This window comes from Styela clava, chromosome 3, assembly GCF_964204865.1.
Source record: "Styela clava chromosome 3, kaStyClav1.hap1.2, whole genome shotgun sequence".
NCBI lineage: Eukaryota > Metazoa > Chordata > Ascidiacea > Stolidobranchia > Styelidae > Styela > Styela clava.
In genome coordinates this window covers 19,274,982-19,299,277 of record NC_135252.1, presented here as the reverse complement: position 1 = coordinate 19,299,277, position 24,296 = coordinate 19,274,982, and the positions used below count along the sequence as shown (strand labels likewise).

The following is a 24,296-nucleotide window of genomic DNA, read 5'->3' as shown; positions in this document are numbered from 1 at the left end:
TGCATAAATTTCAAAGGGGGCAGCGCGATGGCCGAGCGTAAACGCAACTGCGTTGGAATAGCAGATTAACCATCTTGGGTTCAAGTCTCACGGCACTACCTCATCCAGAGTGTATAAAATGGCCTTTCAAATAATAGTACCTCCTAACGCATCGTTAGATGACAGTGGATGACAGTACACGACCTATTTCGTAGCGAAAGGAACGAGTAAGCTTGTAAAAATAATCCAGGCGTTGCTATGCTTGTGCAATATTTCACTCTTATACAAATTGCAGTTTAGCTAGGAAGTATTTATACAAGCACAAATAGCAAATAGATCGCTATGTACCGCCCAACTTTCGGACCGAGGTAACATCGTTATTCGGTTACAAATCATCCAAAAGATCATACAACTGCATATACTTGATAGAATTACCACAAAACCGACTATAAATAAAACAATGTCTTTAATTTGCTAGCTCTCCTAAATTAACATTAAGGATAGTATGGGCAATTATTGCTACCGCGCGGACTTTATCATTCCTATTTTCCTGTCTAACTTTTAGTGAAATATCCTTCTTTCTGCTCAATTATGCCTTAAAATGCATAAACCTGTCCGGATAAGCCCTGTTGTGGCATTTGTGAAAACAGCCAACCCGCTCTTGATTTTGAAGCTATAGATCCGGCGTGTTTTTCTGAGGGAACCTATGTTAGTGAGTTAGATACAACTGAGAACCTGTTGTTGAAATTTTGAAGGAAGGCCTAGGACTAGGGCTGGGCATTTTCGAATACCTGATGATTTCGGAATCGAATCGAATATTTTTTTCGAATCGAATCGAATATCGAATACTCAGGTGATATAAAATTGTATGTAACTTCCTTATTATATTAGGTCTTCCAGACACATAAATTACTGAAAACATAGAATACATCACTCAGGCAGATTACTGAGCGTTCACACACAATAAAAAAACACGTTTTCATCAATAACTCACTACAGAAAAGAGTTATATGTCACAATTGCGTTGAAAAAAATATGGCTTCAATAAATAAAATTGGGAAATTTACCTCGACTATTGTCGGAAAGAAAAAAACAATTTGTTATCATCATACTTTTACCGAATTTAGACAATGAGAGGCCCTACCTAGGCTATGCCATTGAGTGAAATATGAGATTTCAATTATCTTCATAAAAACTGTCTAATTAGTCTAAATTAGCATAATATGTTTTAAAGGTTAATGGGTGGAGATTTCCAAATTTAGACAAAATCAGTTTTTCGAACTTACTTAATTTTTATCCTTTAATTCAACGGAAAATATTTGGTGCACCCATTATTATCTGAATGGTTCAAAATTAGATTTCAAGGCCCCTAAGCTTCCGCCTACTTTGCCTAATGGTAAATCCGGCCCTGCTTTTAATTATACATTAGCTGAGGCGTCACATATTAGCATGTGCACGTATCCTATCCTTGTAGTCGTTTTCGATCATGAAACCACATAGTGTACAAACTTGTTCGTTTACTGAATAGCATATGTTATTAGAACTTGGGAGCTCTGTCAAGTACGATCGTTATTTTCTCCATCCAGAAGATGGTCGCGGTTTTGAGTACTTTTTTTCGACAATTTGCCAAGCTTTGTGGAGTTTGTTCCACTTTTCTGTGAACTCCTTTCGTTTTTTCTGAAGCAATAAGACAACGATGAGGTATAGTTTAGTGTTGTCAAAACTTGAAATAAATTCGACGTCGTCTTACGTTTTCGAGCAAGATTCTAGCCTGGTTGCATCCATCCCAAAGATTTCGCTTTTCTGCCGCATTGTACTGATCATACTTTTTTTCGATATCGGTAAGGAGAATTTCCAGATCCTAATTGTAAATGTCAAGTTTGTTTAATAGCTGCAACATGTTAAATGTAAAAAAGGAAGAATAATTTTTACCAAATTATTCTCAAACAAAGAAAAGAACTAAAGTAAGTAATTTAAAAACAATTTAAAAGATCTCGAGTGGAAACCCCATCGCCTTTCCTATTTTTATAAATTTAATAGACTATATGCCGGACCGATACAAAAACAGATATAACCAGTAGCTCCTTACATATCAGTTGCATCTTGGTTAGATTATTGGTTTAAAAAATTGTGAAAATCTCATTGAAATAACGACACCTTACTGCAGTCAATAAAACTATAAAATATTAATCCACAAACCTGTCGATCGCGTTTTTTATCGTAATCTGCATCATTTCTCAATGGCGTCGATGTTGCTGATGGTTTAGATCTCTCTGTCCCCATCTTTCTTCCCTACATTAACAATTTATATTTGTAGATTTCTATGAAACATACTTTATACGATAGACTAGAAGCTCATAGTACGAATAGGAAAGACTTTGAACTTCTTGAATCTTTGTGGGATGGATTTTTGTGAAGTAGTGAATTTAGTAGTTTTATTTTGTTTTTATAGTTATGAAATTTTAATATAGAGCGCTTGGCCGCTTCAAAATTTCCCGAAACGTTAGTGCGATAGTGATTTCATGAATCACTGATGCTCTCTCTATAAGTCTATATCGAATCCAGCGTCTCAGGGCCGAACAGTTTTATAGATGATATATGTCTGTATCTGTTGGGCATTAGATAAATGACTTGAAATAGGGTGCACATGGCATGAATATATTAAGAAATGGGTACTCCCGTAGAATGTGTACCAGGTTAGGGTTAGGGTTAGATCGAAATTTTATACGATTTTCCTTATTTCAGTTCTATTACGACTGTCATCAATCGACTGTCGACAATAACATCAATATTTTCTAGTAATCCCAATTTGAATCTTAGAAGTTTTGAGGCTTTCCTTATTTCGTGAGGTAATAATAGAGCGGCTTACTTTGACGGAAATTTTCACGCCTTCAGGGGAGAATACCGGGTAAGGAGGATTCAATTGATATTGATTCGTATTTTTGCCGTGGTGTTGTTGAATATTGGTGGCGGGTAATTGTTTTTGCTGTAAATAATAAATAGAGATTGTAATTGAAAATATTTCTGCATTATTTATTGGAATTCTCTTTTGAGTAACCAGTTGAAAATTAATACCAATTCGTAATGACTCAGTAATTAGAGCGCTAGACTTTTTTAAACTAGGTCGTCATCGCAAGTTACACATCTGGGTTTCAAATCCCACGTCCACAACTAATCCGGTGTGTAACAAATTACAATAACCAAATGCTAAGATTGTGTTTTTGTCAAAAGATCTGACTTCTTACATGCCGTTAGTTATTAGCAGCTGTACAGGGCTTTGCCTGGATCAAAAGGAGTGAATTAGCAATATATATATACAGTATACAATATGATATATTACAAAAAGCCTAGCGGTGTCAGTTCTGACAATGTTTGTAAAATATTTCTATGACTGGTAAGGACCTCTAGTTCGAATCTGTTGTCTTCACCTTCTCAAAATTAACTATTCCAAGCTATAACAAGTTTCTACATATCATATAGCTCTGTCATTAGAATTTAAAAATAATAGTAAAACCAGCTGTTACTTTGTATAAGGTTACTTACAGAAAGTTTTTCGCATAGTTTTCCCGAAAGTACAATATTATTCAGTACCGGAGTTTGGACGCGAGCTGCGTTCTTCTTAGTATTTCCAATTTTAGCAGGATTTGCCTATAGATAAATATCATAAGAATTATATTCATAGAAAATGAACGACATGAGCAGACATGGTCGCGATGGCCAAGCGATTGGTGTGTGAGTTACTCAGTTTCGAAGTTTTGAAATATTTAACTAAGGAATGATAGAAGTGTTATGCGAAACATGTTTTTCACTGAAATATTTTTGCTTCTACAAAAGCCTAGCCGCTTACACATGTCAGGGTTTCATGTGCAGATCCTTGTTCAGGGCGAGTGCGAGCAGTAATTCATAAAACAGGAAATAAATTTCAAGTTAAAATGAATCTTTCATTTAAGGATGCAGATTGAGGAATTAAAAGACATGAAGATGAGGAAACAGGACGCTATTTCTGTTGATGGATTTCTATTTATTTCAGTTAAGAAATTTAATTATAACATACTGAAAATATATTCTATGTGATCTTTCATGGGTAAAAATTTCAAAAAACTATTAGACTATTACAATGAATTTTATAGTCTTGTTGCGCACAAACACAAATATATTTCAACGTTTCATCTGAGCAAAAACATTCATCAGACATGAAAGAATAGAATACTACACCATCCTTGCATTTTATACATACTGACCCATCGGCGCAAAAGCATTGAAGAAGAATAAGGAGTTAGGCACGCAGAAATCCAACAGATAGAACTATAATACTATTTGTATAGTCTAAAGGGATGCCAAGAAATCTTTTCAAATGAATTTGAATTTTTGAATTCTGAATTTTACAATCATACCTTGGGTTGCTGTGGGTTGTCTCTTCCTAGCAATCGATTATTCAGTTTACCTAAAGCAGCATCCTTTAAAAAAGAAATAGTACATTAAAACTTTTTCATAATAATATTTTTTAAATCGTTTAGTGACCGCATTCTTTCATCTATTTTACGGAACAAAAAATTATAACAATATATTAATTTAGAAAAACAATTGTATTTTATCCAACAGATGTCTTGCGAAGCTACCTGTAGTATCGCCACAATTTGCTGATAAAAATATTAATAATATTAAAATATTCACAAATTAAAGATCTAAAAAGCACAGACGTACAAGGAAGATACGTAACCAAAATAAAAATAAAATGAATCAATTTGATTGCAACCTTCGTTGAAGTTTTCGCTTCGAAGTTTGACTGAACTTGTGAGTTTCCGGGTATAACCTTGTCTTTCACGCCTTTTGACTTTGCACTCTGAAAAAGGAAATATATATCGCGCTTTATAAGAAAATCATCACAATAAGACCCTGGTTGGATGAAAACCACTTTGCCCATGCTCGAGTCTTTATAATCAAATGATAATTTTTTCTGAATTGTAAAAATATTTATAGTCAACCTATATTGGATAGGACGTTATAGATGTTGGATGTTGTAATTCTCATTTATCGTCCAATAAATTTATTTAAAGTTACAAGTGTTATTACTATAAAATCGGGAGAAACTTTTCGGACATCTCTGTATACAAAACTCGATGATGCTGCTGAGCAAAACTTTTCTATTACAGCCTATTAAATTTACACGTTTTGTGCATCACGAATTACTCACCAAAGGATGTCTTCGTGCAGCTACTTTTGATTTATGCTGACTTTGATTCATGCCAACTTTTTCTGCACTTACGCTTGGCACTGATACTGGCTGCAAAAAAATTTAACTTATGTTTTATATAAGAATAGATGCTCAAAAGTATCACGCACTCACTTAGAAGTAAAGGTGGTCGATGGCCAAGCACGGAGAGGGCAAGAGCTACTGAAACTCTCAATACAAAATACCACGAAGTCAATGTGAAGGAAAATGGTATATATTGTCGGCGGACAATTATGTAAACTTACTAAAACAGTCACAAGTCGGTAGGCGTTCAGCGGCTCTCACTCCAGCAATCCGTTACCATCATCTCAAAAGTGCGCTAAATACGAAAGCGGGTGACCGTTTTAGCGAAACTGCCAGTTTATTTGGAGCGCTGCTCGACTAGTCCGAATTCTTGCATACGTGTTCAGATAAACTGTGACTGATAACTAGAACATGTACACTAAACTTCCCAAGTCTTCCCCAGTTTATGGATTATCGAGATCAAGAATGGCTTGTTCGAAAGAGAATTTCCTTCTTCGGAATGTAGCGTTGTCGAAACTTTAATTTTCGAAATATTTATCGAGAAAGGGGTGATAAAATATTAGTAAATTCGAAATTTCCCCAAAATCGGCGATATTTTGCTGGTGAAATGGAAACGTAACACCAATCCGGACTTTCAGTGGAACGCAACTCACTAGGGTGAAAAGGATGACCCAGATCCAGATAGTCCCAACCTTTTAGACGCTACAGCTAGACACACAGACATACATAACGACTGACAATAAGGGTCTACTATAGCGGAGATCCAATAACAGCCTTGGGCGAATAGGAGATATTGTTGATGACAAATTGGATAAAAAAAAAACGAATATTTATAAAAAGGTATTGGATGTGTCCAAGGCGAGCAGGAAAAATGAGGCCTAAGAGGCTGGTATTTAACTAAGTCTGACCTCTTTAATCTCATGTTCATCTTCTATCTTTTGTTCTGAAAGTTGTTCTTGTTCGGTAAGTTTGTGTACCTCGTCTTCTGGATCTGGCCGCTGAAAATTAAATAATTTGAAACTTAAATAATACAACTGTCAGTATTAGAGGTTGCGCAAGATTAACTCCCACTCCTTTTTCAGTGCTTTGCGTTAGTGGATCCGTATGCTTATAATGCAAGGAGGCTGAATAAGAATAAAAATTGCATATTAAATAATAAAGCTACGTTTTCTACAAAACTGTTACCAATGAATTTGTCTTAAATAATACCTTGGAAGGTTGTAAGCCTTCAAATGCGCGTTTTATGTTGTTTAACCGCCTTTCTACTTCATTCAAGTTAGCAGCATCCTAAAATAAATAAAAGAAGCAATGACTGATACTTTAAAATAATAGAAATAATGATTAGAATGAGTCCTTTAGAAGGGGATTTTTTTTTTTTTTTGGGGGGGGGGGAATACATAAATATTGCTTTGTATTCGTTGTAATGTTAAGATAAAATAATTTAGTTATTTAGTGTCACAGTAAAAAATATGCATGCACAATTTTTAGACTAATCAAACTGTACAAAATCTTGAGTGCAAGTTGTGCGCAGAGTTAGCTAAAAGTTTGGTAATAAAGACAGGACCGGACAGCAAACGGAAACAGAATTGTGACACATAGGAGGAATATGTAGAAAATATATAATAGGAGGAATTTGACGAAAAAAAAATGATTCTAGAAGATATTGTAACCAAGAACGCTTCACCTGACGTTTGTTAAGCCAGATCAATGTTTTATCGCAGTGTTTCAAAAATCTTTCAGCTTCTTCGCGATTATTTTCATTGTTGCTGCTTGTTTGGACGTTTGGTTTGACACGATAGATATAATTTTTTAATTCGTTTCTTTTCTCGGTAAGTAACCGTGAATCTTCATCTTCTTGGTTAAATATAGCGTTTTGTTGAATCTGGTGAAATATATTAAAATTAGTAACTGGTATTCACTCATATGTAATGTGCCAAAATTTATTAGTACCGTGTTTCCCCCAAAATAGGAAAAAATCCTTTTTTAATTTTCTCTCGAAAAATACCACTAGATCATATTTTTAAGGGATGGCTCCTATTTTCATTTACCAAAAACAAAATTATGAGGTAGAGAATTACGTGATTTCCAAATATACAAACCCATATCCACTTACCTATAAATACCACGTTCAGGTCTAATTTTAATTAGAGGAGGGATTAAATCCTAATTATTTTAAAATTCAGACTCGGTCTTATTTCCCGGTTAGGCATAGAATTGCAAAAACACACAATTGCAAGAAAATGGAATAGGAAATATTAGATCAAAAAGCGTTAGTGAGTTCATACAAAATATAATGAAATGATCCATTAGAAAGATAAAATTCAATATATCTATAAATTGATAGCAAGCAGTTCAAAGTGAACAGAAAAAAATATGACCGAGTGTACATATCCCGTGTTATTCTGTCTAAATCCAACCTTTTTATTCTTATGCATATCTTCTTTCTTCGGCTCGTAATGTTGCACAGTACTTTTGTTTGTACGTTTTGTCGTCTGAATAAAAACAAAATAAAAATTGTAAATTTAGTTTTTAACAAATCTTCATGATTGAATTTTTAAATTCATACCTCAGGTAGACTTTTGCTTTCGGCTGAACTTTCTATTCTTTCTGGTTCCGAAACCCGTTTATTCGCATTAGGTAAAGCGGCACCCTGACAAATGAAATACATCAGCATGAATTCATTGGACGCTGCCGTAGTATGTGAACCAAGATGGCGGACACTGGAGCGTAGTATGTTTACCAGGTTAGGGTTGGGACAAAATTTTATTCCACTTTTTCTTATTTTAGTCATATTAAGAGTTCGGGGACTAGCCAAGTGACTCCCGTAGTATTTGTACCCGAAATAATGGGCTTACCCTAACCTGGTACTCGTAGCCTACTACGTTCCGGTGTCCGCCATCGTTGTTCACATGCTACATGAGTACCATTCATTGTTATAATAAAAATATCTTAATGTTTCATTTAATAGCCGTCTTTTTTCAACTTCTTTGCTAAATATTATTAAATTAAGATAGACCACGTTGCCAATGTCCAGAAGGTTTTAGAAGCTTTCTGCTTGTGGGAAATATCTTAGGTTGTTATAACAAACCTTCAAGCTTTTAAGCTAAATATTTGTGTGATTAACAATTTATACATGATCTGCACATAAAATATAACTAGGTTCTACAGCAGGGGTAGGCAACCCCTGGCACGCGAGGCCATTTATTCGGCACGCGAGCGAGGCCTCGGAAATGAGATCATTTTTCTTCAGAAAAAAATGGTTCAAGACTCTGAATAATCTGATGAAACTAGGTGTTTGTTTATTACATATCGATCTTTAGATCGGTAAGTATGTTGATAGGTATTTGTCTGTTCGTCTGTTGGTCTGTTCGTCTGTTCGTCTGTTCGTCTGTTCGTCTGTTCGTGTGTTTGTCTGTTTGTCTGTTTGTCTGTTTGTCTGTTTGTCTGTTTGTCTGTTTGTCTGTTTGTCTGTTTGTCTGTTTGTCTGTTTGTCTGTTTGTCTGTTTGTCTGTTTGTCTGTTTGTCTGTTTGTCTGTTTGTCTGTTTGTCTGTTTGTCTGTTTGTCTGTTTGTCTGTTTGTCTGTTTGTCTGTTTGTCTGTTTGTCTGTTTGTCTGTTTGTCTGTTTGTCTGTTTGTCTGTTTGTCTGTTTGTCTGTTTGTCTGTTTGTCTGTTTGTCTGTTTGTCTGTTTGTCTGTTTGTCTGTTTGTCTGTTTGTCTGTTTGTCTGTTTGTCTGTTTGTCTGTTTGTCTGTTTGTCTGTTTGTCTGTTTGTCTGTTTGTCTGTTTGTCTGTTTGTCTGTTTGTCTGTTTGTCTGTTTGTCTGTTTGTCTGTTTGTCTGTTTGTCTGTTTGTCTGTTTGCCTGTTTGCCTGTTTGCCTGTTTGCCTGTTTGCCTGTTTGCCTGTTTGCCTGTTTGCCTGTTTGCCTGTTTGCCTGTTTGCCTGTTTGCCTGTTTGCCTGTTTGCCTGTTTGCCTGTTTGCCTGTTTGCCTGTTTGCCTGTTTGCCTGTTTGTCTGTTTGTCTGTTTGTCTGTTTGTCTGTTTGTCTGTTTGTCTGTTTGTCTGTTTGTCTGTTTGTCTGTTTGTCTGTTTGTCTGTTTGTCTGTTTGTCTGTTTGTCTGTTTGTCTGTTTGTCTGTTTGTCTGTTTGTCTGTTTGTCTGTTTGTCTGTTTGTCTGTTTGTCTGTTTGTCTGTTTGTCTGTTTGTCTGTTTGTCTGTTTGTCTGTTTGTCTGTTTGTCTGTTTGTCTGTTTGTCTGTTTGTCTGTTTGTCTGTTTGTCTGTTTGTCTGTTTGTCTGTTAGATGCACGCGATATCTCACGAACGCGTGGTTAATTCTGCTCCAAATTTTGCATGTGCATTCATCATACCAGAAGCCTATTGATTTTGGATGAATTATGTCGCATAATTAGCGAATTATTTTTTAATCAGTGATGGGACACGCGGTGTCGCTATTGAGCAGAAGCGAAGGATATGCGCCGCTAGATCGATAATCCGCAGTCTCTGATCGCTATCTCGTTTGACTACATTATTACGTAATATACTGTGCCACCACTTTTCTTCATTTCTACTTGTTTCATGAGGTTGTACAACGCACGTTGGTTAGAGTTACTTGCTAACTTACTGCTATAAAATGATTTCGAAAAAATATAAAGTTCATGGCATCAGATGCGTAAAAGGTTTATTAAACTTTAATTACAGCTGTTTTTTGGTACTACCTTTTATTTACAGTAGAAGCACTTCACATATACTTTTAATAATGAGTAGTCTGTTCTCAAAAATTTTGCTCGGCACGCGGAATAATTTTGTCATTAAATTGAGCCGATTCTGGAACGCGAGCCGAAAAAGATTGCCCATCCCTATTCTACGGCCACGTCGAAGACTGGGTACTGCCGTAGTGTGTGTACCAGGCTAGGGTTGGGCCATATTTTATTCCAGTTTTTCTTCTTTTATCTCTATTTCGAGTTCGGGGACTGCCTGTGTTAGCCAAGTGAATATACCCCCTGCCCATAGGTTTTAGTTCCTTTACACAACTTGATGTAAAATAGACGAACTAAATTAGTTAACAAAGTTATAAGTTTTACACGAGTTTAGAGAGATATTTTCACCAATATTAAAACCGCAATTCTCCGATAAAATAGAAAATGTGGCAATATATTATAACCTTATTGTAAAAGTAGAAAATTTATAAAACATAAAACGAGCCAAAAGAAAGATAACCGATTTCAACAACCTTCGTTGAAGTTGTTTTCTTTTCGGAGTTGTTTTGAAATTGTTTTTCGGGTGTAGATGTGCCTTTTGCGGGTTTTGACTTTTCTCCCTAAAAATGAAAAATAGATTACACTATCTTAATTATTTTGTGAAAAACGTAAAATACAAGAGGTATATTTCATGTTTTTCCTGATAAAAATCTCAAGAGCTATACTTCTGTATATACGATACTCTGCAGCAGGGGTCGGAAACCTTTTGTCACTCGCGGGCCAAAATTAAGAGTTGCAAATCTTGGCGGGCCGCCCATATTTTTTGAAAAAAATTAAAAAGAAGAACAATAATAAGAACAACAACAACATAATATAACTCCATGCTCAATGATCTGCTCCTCGAGCGTATAGAATATAAAGCTTAATTATAGTTAAATTCGCAGCCGCCGTTTTGTCTCTAAATTTCAGTGAAGCAGGATTATTTTACTCCGCTGGCTGGATATGGCCCACGAGCCGTAGGTTACGACCACTGCTCTACAATCTACTAACTTTTTACGTTTTTCCAATTACTAATTACTTACCAAAGGAGCTCTCCATGTTGATACTTTTGGCTTAGATTTTGACTTGATTATATAAGAAGGTATTCGGGGACTTAAGAGCGAGTAAGAAAAAAATGCCTATTGTTCGCTTGTACTGGTATTTAACAAAGTCTGACCTTTTTAAGTTCATCTTCTATCTTTTGTTCTGAAAGTTGTTTTTGTTCAGTAAGTTGGGGTACCTTGTCTTCTTGATTTGGCCTCTGAAAATAAAAAAAATTTAAAACCTAAATAATAAAGATACGTTTTCAACAGAATTGTCACTATTGAATTTGTCTTAATTCATACCTTAGGTTGTTGTAAGCCTTCAACTGCATGTTTTAGGTTGTTTAACCGCCTTTCCACTTCATCCAAGATAGCGGCATCCTTAGACAATAGAGTGATACTTTATAACAATAGAAAACTTCAGAATACGAAAATGATTAGAATGAGTCGATTGACTGCTTTATAACTTTTGATCTTGGACAGCATTTCATAACCAGAAAAAAAATCCCTTCCCAAGGGTAAGAGCGGAGGATTTTCGAGGGATGAAATACATAAATATTACTTTGTATCGGTGTAGTGTTTGAATAAAATAGTTCCCTTATTTAGTTTTATTGTATTAAATATTCATGCACACATGAATACACATATAACACATGAATACACAGGAACTATTCAAACAGCTAATAAAGATAGGACAGCAAACCTAGTTGTAATACACGGTGAGGGAGGAATAAAGAGATGTAAAATATGCGGAGGAAGGAATAAGCCGAAAATGACTGGAAACCATTGATCTAGGAGGTTAGATATAGGATCGCTCTACCTGGTTATCGCCAAGCCAAATCAATGTATTATCGCAGTTTTCAAGATATATTTTTGCTTCTTCGCGATTAATTTTATTGTTGCTGCTTGATTCGACGTTTTGTTTGACACGATAGATATAATTTTCTAATTCGTTTCTTTTTTCGTTTAGTAACCTTAAATCTGCATCTTCTTTGCTAAATACAGCATTTTGTTGAATCTGAGTGAAATATATTAAATTAATAGAGAAACCGATTTATCAATATATTTTTTTTATATGACACTAGCTCGCAAATTTCGCTCTGAACAAGGACACTTTATTCTGAAAAATAACACTAGGGCCTATTTTGGAGGATGTATTTTATTTTCATTTATCCAAAACAAAATAACAAAGTAGAGAATTACGAGATTTTAAAACATACAAAATATGAAAACTCATATCCATTTACATATAAATAACACGTTAAGCTCTTATTTCAAGAGAAGGTCTTATGTTAAAATCATTTTTAAATTCAGGCTAGGTTTTATTTCCGTGTAAACACGGTGTGGAACGGAACTTGATAGATTCAGCATTGTCTACAATTTTTTCTACACTTTGGGGTTGGGCATGGAATTTGAATCCAAGATATGCAACTTCCCATGCCATCTTAGTTGATCCTGATGTTTTAACCACCTGGCCTAATCTCCCATAAATTCGAATCAACACGACATAGGCGGTCTATAAACGGAATACAAATTTGATACTGAATGATTACTATGTTGAGTTTTAAAATATATAGAATTACCATTTTACGGATGTCATCGCTGTTTGTTCGGGGATCCTGGAATGAAAAAATCGAAGGTTACATTTTTTTGAACCAAAATTCATCACAAAATTAGAGAAACTTCCATCGAGAAACTTCATTATATCACAATCGAAAGAAATCTTGATTTCTACTTCCAACTTTGAAAGGCTTCAACAATTCGTCTCCAACAATGTTGGAAGCATTACTATGTTATTAGAACAAAATTGTGTTTTGATTTTGAACCCCTCTGGACCCCGGAGTCAAATGAAAAAATATCGGAACTTAGGGCGAAAAACTGCGATCGCTACCTACATTTCTTACCAAATCATATCAAAGTAACTCTCATAGCCCTTCCCACTAAATAGGTTGTACATCACTAAATTATATTTGGCACAAAACATATTATCCCGACTTGACTTCTAACCTTAACGAACATTCTTGCAAAATAATGGAATGTAATATTAGAACCGATAAAAGCTAAAAGCTAGTGAGCGTTATTCGCTTTTCTAACCATTTCACTAAATTAGTTCAAGACATATCGTCCATCTTAGTATGTAGGCTAGTTGGCTTATTTATTATTATGCCAAAGACTACGCATTCGTTTTAAATGTAAAATATAGTAACCGTAACATCAAAAAAACAACAGGAAACCCTGTGTCATAATTTGTCTGGTATACAATGTTTAAAATAAAGCAACCCAAATCGAGATTTTAAATATGAAATAGGACCTCTTCTATTTCGCTGTTTTTGAAAAATTTATCTGCATAAATAGCAGCACCACATGCTACGGCTTCGTCAGGATTAACTGTTTGATTTAGAGTTTTTCCGTCAAAAAAGTCCGAGAGGTTTTTCCTTATTTTTGGTATTCGTGTCGATCCTCCCACCAGAACGATGTCATTGACCTAATAATGAATGATTTACACAGATATTAGAATTATTCTAATAACATCGATTATATACATTCAGTAATATATTTAATACTAAATATATATCCGTGTATTTTGTGAACTTCACATATATGGAATTCACTACTGAAGCTAATTAAAAATAAAAATATTTGTTAGATTTGATCTTGTTCGCCTTATGAAATTTGAATTTTTTTTAGAAATTTCAACTACTGCATTATCTATTTTCAATCCGCGTATTCCCAACGTGTTTTTGAATAAAACTGACTTCGCTTTACTACTTTTCATTTGTAGCTTTTTGTTTATTAGTTATCTTTGAAGTGGGGCGCAAGACTTGACATATTCTATAAGGGGGGCTTAAAAAAAGTATTCCCAACGTGGATGGAATCGATATCTCTAAGCAACAAAGAAATGTAAATATCCAAAATAAAGCCGGCAAGAACAAATCTTACAAATATTTTTATTTTTCATCAGCTTCACACCCCCTCAAAAAATGTCTTCGACACCCCCAAAAGCCCCCCCCCCCCTCATTGTTGTGGGACGTGCCCCACCGATTGATAACAAATGCCGTAAAACAGTTTATAGGTCCACTTCGTGGTCATTACACTGATGAGACGAAAAATATTTTAAATAAAACAAAGATATCAGTAAATTTGATTAACGATATGCTTCAATTACGCAAAGTTAGAACACACAGATAAACGCTAAGCGTTGCTCATATCATTTATTAACTGGAGTGTAGTTCTGTGGAAGAACGACATTCAGCTAAAATGTAACGACATTTCATACCTGCTCTTTTGTTATATCTGCCACTTTAAGTACATCTGAGAGAACTTTTTCAATTTCTTCGAATTCTGTCGAGCTGACTTTTTCAAATTCATCAACCATAAGGACTTGGTTGTAAGAGTCATCTCCGACGAAACGATCAATTTGAAGACTTGAAAAATAAAACTAAGTGAATTTGAGAAAATTAAAAAGTCCCTGTTTAGAAACCTAAAACGGGATTACCCTTACGACGTATCTATACGTATTTCGTTCCAAACAAGGCTCTGCACAAGCAAGGTAGGAATCTACTACTATAGTTTAGAAGGGGCAGAATCATTCCAGTTCAGCAATGGCTGACCAAATAAAATAAAAAACTTTTTATTACATGATTTAGCATATAAATGATATTATTGGTTGATTGTGACGGGAATGTCGTTCAATGGCGTTTTATTTAACCGTTTCTTTCATTCGTGGTAAAATTCGTAAGTTTTGGGCCTTGATTTCGCCCTCCAACCCTATCCTCTCTCCCAGAGATCTGACAAAAATTTCATGCTTTTCTCAAGCAAGGCGCTGAATGTTGTACTCACTCGGTAAGATATCAATTCGCATGATGTTTGGCTACATCAAATGCGTTAGTGTAATTGTTGTTTGTAAAATAACACTTATAATATGAGACGACCAGTGCGTGGTGTTAAAAATTTCCTGAAAATATGATCGTGTAAAAAAAAGGGTTCTCAAACGGCCCCATAAGGGGACGAATAGAATTTTTTGATGAGGCGTGAAACTAATTAGATTTGATATCGACCACCTTATTTTAAATATTTATATTTTTTATCGTTTAGAGATTGCGATTCCATCCACGTAGTTCCAACTTGTTTTTAAATAAAACATACTTTTGCCTTACTATCTGTTATGTGTAGCTTGTTGTTTGCTAGTTATTTTTGAGACGAGGAGCGAAACTTGACATTTTCTAAAAAGGGGGGGGGGGGGGGGCGAGGCCTAAAGAGTTTGAGAACCACTGGTGTAAATGTATATTAATAGTAAATACCGTGCACGTTTTGCAGATGATAAACTCTTCTTTGCTTTTTCACAGCTTTTTTTTAAACGGTAGATTGCTTTTTTGTCAGGTGTGATATTACCAGCGCTTTGTAAAATATAATCGACCAATTCATAATCAAAATCATCACCTAAAACACAGAATGGATAAATTTTTATTATCTACGTCTTACTGTTGGTTGGACTCGTCCAACCGTTGAAGCAGAACGTTTTGCAAATTCTGCATCGAATTTCGTAACATATCTCATAGTTACCTCACTCTTGCTATACATCAACCTTTCATTAAATGCAAAAGGATCTACCAACGCAAAAGGGTACTCCCGGAGTACCAAGATGGCGTACACCGGAACGTAATATGTTTACCAGGTTAGGGTTAGGCAATAATTTAATTTCATTATCCAATATTTTAGTTTTATTACGAGTTAGGGGACTAAACAAGTGACTCCCGTAGTATTCGTATCTAGAATTATGGTCTAACCCTAATCTGGTACACATGCTACCATGCAGTGTCCGCCATCTTGGTTCACATACTTCGGGACTACCCGCAAAAGCATAGAAGAAGGATAAGTAGGTAGCACCGTAGAAACCCAAGCGATTGCTTATATACTATGTATGAAAAATTCTTTTATTTTACTTCAAATCAAAATAGTCCAACCTCCAAAACTGGAATTTCCTGTTTCGCCCAATACTCTCTTAATACTTTCGCCGTTAACATCAACATCATATATGCCGGTATCGAACTTCCCTGCTCCGATGTCAAATATAAGAACAACACGTTTTGCTGGATTCTAAAATTTATATTTTGAACAATTTTGAAAGTGGGAAGACAAATGAAATTGTGGGTGAGATGTTTCAGCATTTGAGAGCATTTGGGGAGAAACGCGTGTATGAGCGTCGTATAGAAAACGTGCGGTTATTCCAGCAAGATGTAATGCCTTGTAACTTAGGCTGAAAATTTCAAGGAAACACCTTTAACCCTTAATAACCGGGTAAAATGAACCGGTTAACTGTAGCATAACGTTTGACACGATAATTTACAATTTTAGCTGGATACATCACAATGGTACCAAGCAATTTCGCGTGATCTTGTCCCAGTATCGTTGGAAATTATTCACCAAACGAGATAGTTAATCGGTTTACCACTCCCAGTTCTAAAATTTATACATAGGTTAACACCAGTAATGTAATATGCGTGATCCAATCTACAAACAAGATGGGTAAACTAACAAGATTCCCGTCCTACCCTTAAAAGCTGGTACCTCATACTATTCACTTACGTTTTGATTGCTTGAGAATGCTAATGCAGCGGCTCTAGGTTCCTTTATAAGTTCGACATTCTTGAACCCAGACACAAATCCTGCATCTCGAATAGCGTTGTGTTGAAACTTGTTGAAGCAAACCGGAACAGATATAACAGCATTATCAACTTTTTCTCCGATGTAATTATTCGCCATTTCTTTTAGGTTTTCAAATATCATTGCAGTGACTTGCACTGGATTTAGTTCAAAATTCTTTCCTCTGAATGTGATCTGAAAGTATCATAAAGAATTCAAGTATAACACGTACATTTGTGCGACAGCCATGGCCCGTGCCATGCTGGGCGACGTTGTGTTTAGGTGTAAAACGTTTCAATAAAATTGTAAATAATTAAATCTGCATTTTTATTTAAATAATAACGTAAAAGTTTTAACAAAACACATTTTAACAAAAGCTGTTACCAAAAACTGTCAACCAATGAGAAAGGGGCGCATTTTTAAACTTTGCCTTGGGTGCCATTTTACGTATATTATATAAGATTTCAATATTGCGTTCATCACAATTCAGTCTCCTATTTAATGTTTTTCATATCATAAAATAAGTCTCAGTTACGTGTGACATTGAAAATATCTGTTTATGCAAAATTCTCATCATTAAACCAACCAGCATGAAAACAAGCGCTATCTGAATTCATTTCAGCTCCAGGACGCTACATATAGTGTTAATTGTTCTCTACAATGAAAATGCATACGGGAGTTTGATGGAAAATATTCTATCTTTCTTCCAAGCTAGTTATTGTTACCTTATATTTATTAATAGGTGCAAAAGTATTTCTGTTTTCTTTACTACAATATTTCTCACCGGAATTTTAATCTCATTTTTACTAGAGTTGTGAATAACGTCAAAGCCCCAGTATTTCTTATGTTTTCGTACGATATCGTCGTCAACTGTTCGGCCAACCAAACTTTTAATTTCTGAAATAAAAAGTTATCTTTACTATCTTTTTATTAAGTTATAAAAACAAAATATAGGAATTTTTGATCACTAGTATTATAAGTATTATAAACGCGATCTCTTTTCCGACAAAGATCGCTTTATTCTTGTTTATCACTCTAATAGTATCTCGTCCAAGCATCTTTGCATCAATTGCTAAATACAGATCCGTCGTAGGAAGCAAACAAAGCAAAAACGAACTTGCACCTCAACAGACAATGTCTAGTGTCCTCTGTATCAGGGGTGGGCAAGGTTTTTGGACCAGGGGCCAAAAAAAATTTTCAACCTAGACTGGCGGGCCATGTAATTATAACATAAAAAGTTGCATTTTTTGAACAATATTTACAGTGTTACCAAAGCAAAAGTGGAAAAACAATGAACTTCGTGACGAAACTAAATTTAATTGCAATCAATTTCAACAAATTCCTTGAGTTATTTTTATCTAAAACATCACAATTTGGTTTCAGTTTGATTGTGGCAACATCAGGCGGGCCAGATTGAATTACCCAAAGGCTGGATTTAGCCCGCGGGCCGTAGTTTGCCCATGTCAGTTTTATAAGTAGGATATTTATTTGGCCTAGAAAATAAGCAAAAATACATTACGATATTTTTAATAACGGAGTAAAAAATTCAAGCTTAAGTGCTACATACGATAGAGTGTATTCTTTAAATTTAACGGAGTTTGATGCTGAGCTGCGTCTCCGAACAAGCGTTCATCTTCAGTAAATGCAATGTAAGAAGACGTCAATCGTTGGTCATGTTCATTAGGTATCACTTCCGTCTAAAGGATGTAAAACAACGTCGTTATTGAAATATAATCAGCTTTTCAACTATGTAATAACAGTACAGTGATATTTTCTTTTTGAGACGGATTTCTCGACAAAGAGAACTCGTCTCCGTAAATAGACAGTCGAGTTGTCCGCTTATTTGTATATATATTATAAAATAAAAAGAACGAGTGTTGTGTTTGCCTGAGGGCGTTAATCTATAGCAATGTTTCTCAACCCGAGTCCGCGGTCTCAAATGAGTCCGCGGAGCGTTTGTATGAGTCCGCAATGAGCCATAAATTCACTGCGGGCCGCAAACGTTTTTGCAAAACTTAGCCCCCAACAAAGTTATGATTTACGTTAGAATTTACATAAAACAGAAAAAGCAAGTTCATTCACATAACATTAATCGAGTCAATAATTACTGGTTACTAAGTAGGCCTGATTATATATATTCAAATTTTCAACTATTAAAATAGCAATTTAATATTTGAAAATTTGGTAACAGGTCACTTGCATGTCGCTTAATTAAATGATTGTATTTTACAACTCACTTGCGGATTTCCGACGAAAACACAGTCGGCACACGCTTGGATAGATACCTAAGTGGTGTTTCTCGCGAGCTCAAACAACGAAAAATATTTTTTTTTTCTGGTAGGTGTCAATGGTGGCAACCGAAATTTTCCAAATTGAAAAGCGGCAATACAAAATACTAAACTTGAAACGGAGAACTCCGTAAGTTTTGTTTAATGATGATCCGCGACCGATTAAAAACGATTAAAAACGCAACGTCTCTTAGGATTCTTTTCTTTACTGTCTCCACATTGGTACGTACAGTGCTGGAGCGCCGTAACTGTTGTGCGAACAGCTCAGATTTGTCGACTTCAAACAAAAAATACGAATCAAAACAAAATATAATCCGACACTTTACCACGCATTTTTGTGTCCACGGATTGTCATAATATTTGCTGAGTAGTATTGCTTTTATTGCGTCAATTCACCCGCAGATTAAAATGATCACAATTAAATTTATATTAAAGCAAGACAATGAGTATTTTTTTTTTTGATTTACTAATTTATAGGCTTTAATTATAATTTAATTAGTACTGTACTAAATCAAGTTGTACTCTCTGAAAATTTATAGCAGATAGTAGGATTTTTCTAACAGCGATGAAAATTCACAAGATCGCAAAAAATATGTATCAAAACTAAATTTAATCGGGCAATATATTCTAAAATTTTTATGTTCGCAGACTGCCGTGGAATTCTAAAAAAGAAATGCTTTTATTATAAGTCGACGCAACCGCGAGTGACCATGAACACAATTAAAGTAAAGTAGAAAAACATTTTAAATTCTCGTCGTTGTCATGGATTGAATATTGTGCGACAGAAATGCCATTTATACACTAAAAAAGTCGGCTCTTTTACCAAACGCGTAATTGCGGCGAATTTACGATTTTAAAATTCGTTAAAATCTTTTGTTTGGTTTTATTAATTATTCACACAGGGTCCACGACCAAAAAAGGTTGGGAAACGCTGATCTATAGTGATAACTTGCTTGCGGATAAGGACAGACGAATCGACGAATTATCCTCGATTTAATTTGTTTTTGTTTGTAGAAAACAGAAAGTGAGGTGGTTGGAATATGGATAGGAAATAGAGTAGTTGGGATGATAGAAAGCACAAGAGTGGAGGATTTAATAAAAGAGAGGCTTAAAATTAATGGAATTACCTTTCCATTGCGATGTATAGCAACACAGCAATAAGAAGTTCCGAAATCTATTCCGATGCTGGTCATCTTAAACGTGTATCTTTCAAATCTGGAATGAATTAAATGCGGCAACAGATTAGCCAAATCTAATCACTGGAATAATTAAACTCATGGGTGTGTAACAGACGGCCCGCGGGCCACAACACGTTCCACCAAGCCATTTAGTGTGACCCTTGTTAACACTCATATTTTCCCTATCAAGCTCAAAATCCTATTCTGGCAGTTCATGTTTACAACTTCTATCAAAGCTGGTGTTAACAAACTATGCAAGAATTCGAAATTTTAAATGCCCCGCTAAATTGTTGGATAAATAAAATTTAGCATAGTTAGTATTTTTATTTCGTTGTGTACATGGAAAAACTAATTTTTTGGGTGGCCCAGATAGATGTCTGAAGATGGTTATATGGCCCACCGACAAGAAATGTTGTACACCCCTGATTTAGAGCATTTAGATTTAGAGTGGTGGAATTTCACAAGAACTCGACGTCGTAATTAATAATGATTACACCATATCCTTTTTGGTGCCACGACCCAAAAAATAGCTGTTACTCGACTTATTTCATGGACTTATTTCAATACTACGGCCTCAACAAATATGCTAAGTATTAAATGCAAACTTTCCAGGCTTAGTATGGAATTTAGGTATCTACAACGGTCCTCTATTTGAAGGTATGGTCCAGTGAGTCTATTGTCTCATACTGAATCAAAAAATCGGTACTCTGTAATTGAATCGCATGAAAAGTTGAAAAGTTGACTTCCTCGTTTAACATCACTTACCGAGGTAACAATTTCCCGATTCTCTCTAATGATGTAACTGCTATTTTTCGATAAAATTTCAGCTGGCATAACGCACAATTTCTATGTATTTGTAATAGTAAACACCACTACACATTTCCGTGTGTAAGTTTATGGGTTTCTATTTTTTAAACGATCATTTTGCTTGTTGTGAGCGCTTATCATAGTAAACTATACTGAATAATTTCTGAAATAAAAATATATTTAATACAACGTCGATAAAAGAGGTCAGGTTCAGGTGATATTCAGGTATTTGTGAGGTCAGGTGATATTCAGGTATTTCAAAATTGCGATCGAAAAAAATTTGTTCCAGTTGGAAGACGATTGGTTATTCTATAAGTAGCTATAAATATCTTCAGTATATATATGAGAATGCAATTTTGCCTGTAAGTTTCGGGATTTAAAAATACATTTAATATATATAATTGTTATATGTACGCCGAGGCGTGTCGAAATAATTTTATGCTGCCAAGAGCGAGTTTCTGATATTGATCCCCTTGTGCCTTCAAAAATATTTTAAGTGATGAACAAATTATAGATGTTGTTATACGAGAATAAATAAATTAAAGGCCAAGTAGGAGTGAAATGTTTGTAATATTAATATTTAAATTATCAAAATAAGCAACAAAATCACCCCTATAACATGCTGCCCGTGGCGCCTGCCCATATGGTCGCCTTTACACACACCCCTGCATATAATCCTCTGTCCTATTCAATTCACAAGATAGAGATTTCATATAAGTAACCGAATAAGCCATAAAGCCATGTTCGCTTTCCTTCAGCTACTAAAGATACATAAATTACCTCAACGCTTATAAAACGGTTGGCAAAGACTCGGTCATTCTGCTATTTCGAAACGATCTTGCTATATAACACTTTAAATAGTAAGTGGCCTCGACTGCCAACACACAATACGCCTTTTGTGTAACCAACCCACTGACGAACTGACATTATCTTAGCTTGAAAAGATTATTTGATCAAATAAATTCGTGTGCGCACCGGTATCTCATCACCTGAGCACAGGCAAACAAATACTTTGTGGATGGCTTATGCTTTTACGATATGGCCTAAGCAAATCTGATCCGAACGACGTCTGCTCAAGAAGGCAAAGTAAATACAAACAAACAAGTGCAGTGATACCTCGATAGTCCAACATAATTCGTTCGGGATTGGTGTTCGATTACCGATTACCTTTTTGGTCGAGAACCGAAACTTTTTTGCCATAAGAAACAATGGTAATTATTTTAATTCTTTCTTACGCATTCGAAAATACCCAAAATATTAACAAAACGTGTATCTAAACTACAATAATTGTTTAAATCTGTACGTAGCATACACAATGAAGATTAAGCATAATAAAGATTAGATTATAAAAATCACCGAATTTTCGTTTCGAGTATCGCAGCATTTTTGAATTGTCGAGGTATCACTGTATATATGCTACCTCAGTCAAACGAAACGTTACCGAAATACATTTAGTTAGTGTGCAGCAAGACCCTTGAATCAAATAGAATAGTCATCTTTATTCTTACTACAGCATCCTTGCATCATACGCATACGGATCCACTTACGCAAAAGCATACAGCAAGGAAAGTGAGTTAGTCTCGCGTAACCCCAACTAACATTCGCTTTAAAGCTTATTTTTCAGTCAGGCATCTGCAAAGGTTCCGTATTTGAAGATATGGTCCAATGCGTCTATTGTTTTCGATTAAAATACAATATCGGCCTTTTATAGTTGAACAATCACGACACCAAGAATGTATCCCACTAAATTATCTTTAATTTGAATGACTTCGAAAATAATGAGTCTTGCAGAATTCACAGTTGTATAACTTGTAAAATGCCATTCATTTTAACGTGTTTGTTTCGTTCTGTTGATTTCATAACCATAAAAGAGACAGCGTTGTTATTTAGACGCAACTCTTTTACGAGCCCTGGTATGCACGAGATGTTTGTTCAGTGACTGAAGGCGAGAGTGACGTCTAGTAAAGAGTAAACAAGACACAATAGGACGATGCCAATAGTAATGTTGCCATGGACAGCAAAATGCTCGCAGAGATGATTTGTACCTTCATAAAGCAAAAGTGCGGAAGTACCGTAATTTGGTTTATTACAACTCGTATTGCACCGCAAACATATGTAATCACGAAACCTAACCTATATGTAATACATTTATACTATTCACACCTATAATAGGATATGATTTTACATATTTGTCCCAGGGAAGAAGAAAGCCAATAAACCGACTAAATCATAACCACGATCACGGGTCGTATTTATGGTAATAATGTAAAATTTTAATTATTTAATTTGATATTTTTAAATTTATATATTATTATTAAAATTCAGAATTTATTTACGTCATTATTGGTATATATTGGAAATTTTCGATCGGGTAACTAATGCCACCAAATAATGAAGAAATAACTAAAACATATTTGCAATGTAAATAAACCCTAAAATATTATCGGATATTTATGGAATTTTGATTCAATAAATTTAACGAATCCGATACAAAAATGACAATGATATTTAATCTTGCCATTGTCATTTACGCAGTTATTTTATTTCCACATCTTTCCGAATCTAATTGACTATATTTTGGCAGAATTGACCATGGGAACTGATCTGTTCTATTTTTCGTACCACAGACTTTATAATAGAATTTACAACCTTCACCTCCATTGGTGAAGTTGTACGCTGTATATTAGCAAACGCCATCAAATTTTTTTCTGATGAAATATACATTCGAATTCATAATTAACAACATAATAAATGCGTTTCAAGAGAGTTTCTGTATTCACAAAGATACATTTGTGTTAGTGTGAAGCAGGACTCTTGAATTGTATAGACTGATAACTATAATAGCTAAAGTATGATTCAGTTACAAAGTTCTGCCCTTTATGCAGTGAGTATGAATAAAAACAAGCAAGCAAATAAATGTGGATTAGAACTAATAATGAATTTACAATAATAGGTTACATTGTACATGTCATTTGCCAAATTTAGTGATTTACCACTATAAATTTGCAATACCGTTTGTTTAATTAGACAAATAATACAATTCTATGCACGAAAGCATAGAAGAGGGATAAGTATTTAGTCTCGCAGAAACCAAACCCTTAAATACAACTTTGACAGCATTTTTATCTCTAGTTATAGGTCATGTATATAAATCAAAAATCATTATTGCATGATTCAGAAAACTACAGAAGTAACATAATCTTTTAAGATGTGCCCCAGAAACGAAATTTTGAAAGGTTATCTAAATTGCTGTGTTGGCAATACATTTACTCCGACACGATGTCTATCAGATGGATTGATTCTGTTCTTCTGCTACTACTCGGTTGAGACGTTACAGGTGTCGACTGTAAAAAAATAATTTTAGGT

General features: G+C 34.9%; 1 protein-coding gene across 1 annotated transcript; it reads right to left on the bottom strand.

Moving 5' to 3' along the window:
* Positions 1–220: 220 nt before the first annotated feature.
* LOC120343266 (uncharacterized) lies at positions 221–21,092 on the bottom strand. The gene is made up of 27 exons (XM_078110419.1): positions 20,889–21,092; positions 20,073–20,160; positions 18,225–18,354; positions 17,442–17,554; positions 16,601–16,852; positions 15,979–16,111; positions 15,316–15,454; positions 14,292–14,439; positions 13,326–13,499; positions 12,598–12,633; positions 11,835–12,032; positions 11,318–11,395; positions 11,149–11,232; positions 10,466–10,552; positions 7,803–7,886; positions 7,654–7,728; positions 6,921–7,118; positions 6,446–6,523; positions 6,145–6,234; positions 5,174–5,263; positions 4,736–4,822; positions 4,374–4,436; positions 3,523–3,627; positions 2,849–2,965; positions 2,179–2,271; positions 1,730–1,840; positions 221–1,656 (listed from the first exon to the last, which is right to left on the bottom strand). The coding sequence occupies exons 2-27, from the start codon at positions 20,136–20,138 to the stop codon at positions 1,549–1,551; spliced, it is 2,937 nt and encodes a 978-aa protein (XP_077966545.1). The 5' UTR covers positions 20,139–20,160; positions 20,889–21,092; the 3' UTR covers positions 221–1,548.
* Between the last annotated feature and the right edge of the window lie 3,204 nt (positions 21,093–24,296).

Excerpts from the sequence above, each read along its gene's own strand:
- LOC120343266 (XM_078110419.1), bottom strand. The coding sequence starts at position 20,138 with ATGACCAGCATCGGAATAGATTTCGGAACTTCTTATTGCTGTGTTGCT. Across the intron at positions 13,500-14,291 it reads CAGATATAACAAAAGAGCAG|GTCAATGACATCGTTCTGGT; the intron begins GTATGAAATGTC and ends ATTCATTATTAG. Across the intron at positions 10,553-11,148 it reads TAGAAGATGAACTTAAAAAG|GGAGAAAAGTCAAAACCCGC; the intron begins GTCAGACTTTGT and ends TTTCATTTTTAG.